The 5,991-nt window shown below is 54.4% G+C and overlaps 1 protein-coding gene across 2 annotated transcripts in view; it reads right to left on the reverse strand.

Annotated features, from left to right (window-relative positions):
• Positions 1-935: 935 nt before the first annotated feature.
• Positions 936-5,991, reverse strand: part of LOC103602093 (ral guanine nucleotide dissociation stimulator-like 3) — a 15,923-nt gene continuing 10,867 nt past the window's right edge. The window contains exons 10-19 of one of the 2 annotated variants that reach the window (XR_551503.1): positions 5,125-5,181; positions 4,929-5,015; positions 4,695-4,727; positions 4,487-4,608; positions 3,717-3,812; positions 3,561-3,629; positions 3,376-3,489; positions 2,392-2,544; positions 2,191-2,305; positions 936-1,157 (exon numbers count right to left, since the gene is read on the reverse strand). Coding sequence is in view for 1 of the 2 variants with exons in the window: in XM_008586516.1 (XP_008584738.1) it covers positions 1,039-1,157; positions 2,191-2,305; positions 2,392-2,544; positions 3,376-3,472; positions 3,561-3,629; positions 3,717-3,812; positions 4,487-4,608; positions 4,695-4,727; positions 4,929-5,015; positions 5,125-5,181 (948 nt within the window). In the remaining variant the exon portion in view is untranslated. The remainder of the gene's footprint in view (positions 1,158-2,190; positions 2,306-2,391; positions 2,545-3,375; positions 3,490-3,560; positions 3,630-3,716; positions 3,813-4,486; positions 4,609-4,694; positions 4,728-4,928; positions 5,016-5,124; positions 5,182-5,991) is intronic. The other variant, XM_008586516.1, reaches the window with a different exon arrangement.

The following is a 5,991-nucleotide window of genomic DNA, read 5'->3' on the forward strand; positions in this document are numbered from 1 at the left end:
AGCGCCACCGCGCTCCCAAGCGGATGTGAACCATTAATTTCCTTTTTTGCCAGTGCTTGTTTGAATTGGATTTTTCACCACATGAAACAGAAAGAACCCTGATTGACAGAGTGAGATATAAAGCCCCGTGTTGATGTCCAGCGCAGAGTAGGAGGTCACCAGTGGCTGTGATATTATTGCTGTTGCTGCTGTTACTGGGTTGCAGTTGGCTCTACAGCTCACATCGTCTCGGCTCCGTCTATCCTCCCCAGCACAGACAGATGGCTCACCCCTTTATTTTCACTCTCATGGCCCTTATCGACTCATGTGTGATGACATTATTTACCTCTCATTCCAATGGAAATTCATTTCTTCACTCTCCCATAGACAAAACAGAAAAGAGGCGTTTCACCCCAAAAATGTTGGGGGAGGAAGTCCTGAACCCTCTGTGTGTGACAGGCTCCTCTCTGGCATCCAGTCATGCCTCACCCCACCCCTTTCTTTGAGGTCTTAGCTTTTCTCTGCAATTTTGTTCTCGTTTTCTGTCTTGATAAAGGGCGGATGTGGCACGCAGGTGGACAGCACACAAGAGTGCCTCCTGATTCATCACTTTGGTCATTGTCATCATCTACTTCTGTCAGTTCAAATGTGTCTCCAACAGTTATATGATTTCTCTAGGGAGTGGTCTGACCCCCCCCTCCATGCCCCTCTGTGTTTATGGGATGGAGCTCTCCACCAGCCACCACGTGGGCTGATGTCTTGGGAATAGGGATCTAGGGACAAGAAGGTCTGAGAGATGGGGTCCAGTGGGCTGGCCAGTGAGCTCAGTTGGTCAGAGCACTGCATTATAACACCAAGGTCGTGGGTTCAGATCCTTCTACTGACCAGCCACCAAAAAAGAAATAAAAGTGGAAGGGAGAGCCACAGATTACAGAGCACAAAGGCTTCTCCTGGGGGATGGAGGCTGTCCAGGAGAAAGATCCACCATCCTCATGGTGATAGAATCCTGGTCTTTAGCTTCCCATGGGGCCTGTGTCCCAGGGGGAGGAGAGGCCTGCCTCAGGTCGAATACAGAGAGGGCATGTGCTGGGTCCCTTCCTTCCGTCGCAGCACGAAGTCTCCGGGGGCAGCTGGACTCATTGCATAGAAGACATTGGCATTGTCAGGAATCAGGAGCTCTGGTCAGGGAGGAAGATCATGGTGATGGGCTTGTACAACCTCATGCCTCCCCCATAAAAGACCTGGGTAACCTTCTACCATTCACCCTAGGGCCTGAACAGCTTTGGGTCCCTCTAGTAAGTGTCAGGCCAACTTTATTCTCCTCTCATTGGGAATCTGGACAACTTCCCACTCAAAGCCCATAAAAGCCTATGCCTCCCCCCACCATAAGCCTGGACAACTCCTATCTTTTCCTCCTGGAGTCTGGACAACCTGCACTACAAGTTCGTGCAAACACCAGCCACCCACCCCAAACGACTTTCTGCCCACCCCACCCCTCTCCTCCAACCATTTCCCAGCCAAGTTCATACTCTCTCACCATGAACTTGAATGACTTCTCAATTCCGGCCTGCACAACCTTATGGCCACACTCGATGCCTGAACAACCTCGTGGATTCTTTCCTAATATCCAGTCAACTCTGTGTCACACCGTTCAGCATGAATACTGTCAACCTCTTGCCTTTCCCCGTCAAAGACTGGACAACCTCCTACTGACCACTGCACCAGACAACCTCATGCTCCCCCAGCCTGAGTTCAATACCATTTGGTGCTCTCCCATCTCAAGTTTGGATAACTTCAGGGTCCCCATGCTTTGCCTGGATAAACTCATTTTCTCACAAATCCAAGTTCACCCCCTTCAGTTTCCCACCCCACCATGTGACCCCAAACAACCTCATGATCCTACAAACTTAAGGTCCAATAACCTTCTACAATCCCTTCTCCTATTTGACCCTGGATAATCTCATTGCCCCATAAATCCTAGGAAGATGACCTCTGATGCCTCTCTCCCTCACACTGAGCCAGGACAATGTGATGACCCCAAAGAATTGAGGCACAGACATTTTATGACCTCTTACCCCTGCCCTCTGTGCCTGAACCACCTCAAGGCCCTCTGAGCCCAGGTAACACTGGGCTCCATCCTTGACCCTGGCCAGTCTACTGCCCTCTCAGCTGCCCTCCTCCCAACCTGGGCTCCAAGCTGTCCCTGCTCACCCCTGTCCCCAGGAAGGACTTGGAAGAGCTGGTAGTCCCGGTCCCAGGGCTGGGGGACATTGTGTTTCTGCAAGGCTCTCCGCACCACACTGGGGGCTTTGTCCTGACTAGTAAGCTGGAAGAGAGGGGCAGGAGTGCGGTGTGAGTGCCCCAGTGCCAAAGGCAGGGCTGTCCCCAGCAGGCCCCCCGCCAGCCCCTTACCAAGATGCTCCGATACAGGTTCCCATGGTCGTTGTTGATACTGATGCGGATGATGCGGGCCTCTGAGCTCTGCTGCCCCAGGAGAGGCATGCGAGGGCTGCCCAAGGGCAAGGCCAGGGGCTGGGAGCCTGGCAGGTCCGGACTCAGGGGCAGCTGTAGGCAGTGGGGGTCAGGGCTTGCAACTTTGCCCATCTGCAGAGGATGTGGGGCTGGAGACCACGATCCTCTCCCCCACTGGTGTCTTCAAGAGGCCCACGCTTACAATCCCAAGTACACACAACTACACACCCAGAGCCTGGCATGCAATTAGGGCATACACATAAGCCCACATATATGTCATTGTAGCATATACAGACCTTGGTTCTCTGTTACAGAAACATGTACACATGACCCTTATACACACAAACCCACGCTCACACACAAGAAATCCTGTGTACACAGACAGCAGTGTGCAAGCACTTGCCCACGGCCGGCATACACCCACAGCCCATATCAAGGAACAACCCCACAAATGGCAGATATTCAGACCCACTTTCCCCTTCAGGTATACAGATTCCTAGGGACACCCATGTCTTTGAAAAAGTGTGTGACTGCTCCCGAGTGCCCCGTGCAGTTCCAGATCTGAGCACAAGCCAGATTGTTGGACGATCGCTCAAACAGGACCATGGAGATGCACATGGTACCCTGGATGAATATGCAGAGTCCTCAGCCAGTTTCCCGTACACACACTTGGTCCCACAATCCTGTGTGTACACGTACACACACACGCACACACACACACACAACCCTGGGTGTCCGCAGTCCCACATGCANGCCATGGAGACGCACATGGTACCCTGGATGAATATGCAGAGTCCTCAGCCAGTTTCCCGTACACACACTTGGTCCCATAATCCTGTGTGTACACGTACACACACACGCACACACACACACACAACCCTGGGTGTCCGCAGTCCCACATGCACGCACAAGCAGTCTTGGTACCTTGGTGCTGGGGCCCTGGGGCCCTGGGGAGTTCGGGGGACAGCCAGGAGGAGGGTCCCTGGCTGTAGGACTGGATGGAGGGGACCCTGGGGACAGACTGGGGGAGACACAGAGCTCGAGGTTGGGTGGCTGCCCGGACACCTGATCCTGCTGTCTCTAGTCCTTTTACCAAGTGAGATGCTCACCTGGAGGTGGGTGAAGAGGGATCCCCAGGACTCCCATCAGAGAATGAACTTTTCTCTCGGGCCAGCTTCCTGAGGATGGGGATGGGGGATGTGGCTGAGGCCAGACTCAGCCCCAGGAGCAGCACCCTACACACACACAGACACCCCGAGACTCACACGCTGAGGCGCTTGGTGAGGCTGATGTGCCGCCGGAGCCGTGGGGAGCTGGGGCAGGAGGCAGCCGGTGGCTCGATGACACGGGAGACTCGGTAGCTGAGGGGTCAACGTGTGGATGGAAAGGGGGACCGGGAAGCAGCAGGAGGTGAAGACATAAGAGTTAGAATCAGTTGGGAGCCGGGTTCTGGGTGTGATGGGGGAGCAGCCACTGTCAGGCTCCAAATGTCAGGGTCAGAGTTGTAATTGGGGGTCATTGAGACACCGGGGTCTTATCAGGGAGTAAGTGGGATGGCGTGGCTGGCAGGTCACAGGGGGATTCATGATGCAGGACTGAGTCAAATTGGGTCAAGGTCAGATAGGGGTCAGGCAACCACTGGGGCCAGTGGTCCAGGTCATGATGCAGCCGGATGCAAGGAAACATCTGGGAAAGTCGAGCTGGGTGGTCAAATAAACACCAAATTTGGAGTCAGTTACTCACAACTGGGGGTTAATGATTGGGGTCAGGGAGTCAGATGGGGGTCATGGGTCAGGATCAGAAGTTGGGGAGGAGAACGGATGGGACAGTTGAGTTGAAGTCAGAAAGACAGATGGGGTCAATGTTTAGAGGTCAGAGGTCGACTGGGGCCCTTGATTGGGTTGCAGATAATACAAGATCACAGGTTGGGGCTCAGGGCTCTGGAGGGATCTTGGGAAGAGCTGGAGAGGTGCATGTGGTGAGCAGAATCCAGGGTCAGCTGGGGTGGGGCTGGGCCAGGCCACAAGGTGGTCACCTCTGCTCCTCGCTGAGCTGACGCTGGGCACGCAGGGCGGCCAGGATGGGCGGCCGGGGGCTCAGGCTGTAGCTCTGACAGCGCCTCTGCAGCTGCTGGATGCGGGCAAGAATCTCCCACTCCTGGGGGAGCAGCCTCTGAGACCTGAGCCCCGCTCCATTCCCCCCCCCGCCAGGCACCCGGCACACCCACTCCCATGCCCACTCACCTTCCTCCTCTTCTCAAAGTTGATGAGATCCCCCTGGGGACAAAGTTCATCTGAACTAGAGCTTCTGTGGTCAAGGCTCAAGGGTAAAGTTCATGGACTGGGATGTTAGGAACCCCACTGTGCTAAGGGGGCTGGGGTCAGGGGTGCAGGCAGGATCAAGGGTGGATGTTGCGAGTCCCACTGTGCTGGGGGCATGTGGAGTGGGAGTCATGAGTCAAGGGTCAGGGGTCAGACCTCCAACATGTCCGGCAGGGCTGTGTCCAGCATAACCAGGTCCGTGAGGAATGTGCCAAGGTAGGGAACAGGGCCTGGGGGTGGTTTCTGCAGCCCCCAAATCCCCTGTTACTCTCAGCTGTCACTGCCCGTCACCCTCCACGCCCCTCCTCCTCCAGGGACCCACTTATCCCCCAACCGAAATAGTGTCACTCACTGTTGGCAGGCTTCCTGGGGGTGAGTCCTCCTCTTGGGGTCCATCAGTGGCCTCTTCCTGGAGGGGGGAAGGGAAGGGCTGAACAGTCTTAGGGTGTCCTTTGACCCTTCCTCAGAGAAGATGTCTCAAGACCCACCAAATACACCCATTTTGCTTTCAGGTATCCCAAGGAGCTGGATCACCCTGGGGAAAGTGAACTGGGGGCAGGCGGAGGTATGCAGATAAACAGCCGGGGGCAGGTCCCACCCAGGGATGATGGCAGGTGGAGCTTATAGGTGCCTTAACACACAAAAGAATCTTTGTCCCCAGCCTGGATGGCACAGGTCTCCTGGGAATCCCTGGGAACAGCCTGAATTTGCCCTGATAGCACTGCTGTGCCTGGTAATTATATAATCCTGGGGGGCAGTTACTATTGCCGTCTGGGGCCTGAGTCCCCCTTCTGCCCTCGGCAGGATCCATGTCTGTCTGGTTCATGGAGGAGCAAAAACAGTGCCTGTTACACAGTAGGTGCTTAAGGCAGAGCCCCATGTTCCTCGAGCCCTCATTATTTGAGACATTCCTTTGCTAACAAGATATTTATTGAGCACCTACTCTGTGCTATGTGCCATTCTGGGGATTGGGTAGACAGCAGCTATAGTGGATTGAATTATGTCCCCCAAAACTCTCTGAAGCTTGAATTGTGTCCCTCAAGTTTTATGTATTAGAAACTTAGTCCCCACTGTGACTGTTAAGAGTGTGGGAAATCCTATTATGGTAATTGGAAGGTGGAGCCTTGAGGAGGTGATTAGATTCTAGGACCGTGCCATAGTGAATGGATTAAAAATGGTGATCAGGGGTGTGGTTCTGAGGGGTTTAAAAGGAGAGGAG

The sequence above is a fragment of the Galeopterus variegatus genome, unplaced genomic scaffold, assembly GCF_000696425.1.
Source record: "Galeopterus variegatus unplaced genomic scaffold, G_variegatus-3.0.2 Scaffold4011, whole genome shotgun sequence".
In the NCBI taxonomy this organism is placed as follows: domain Eukaryota; kingdom Metazoa; phylum Chordata; class Mammalia; order Dermoptera; family Cynocephalidae; genus Galeopterus; species Galeopterus variegatus.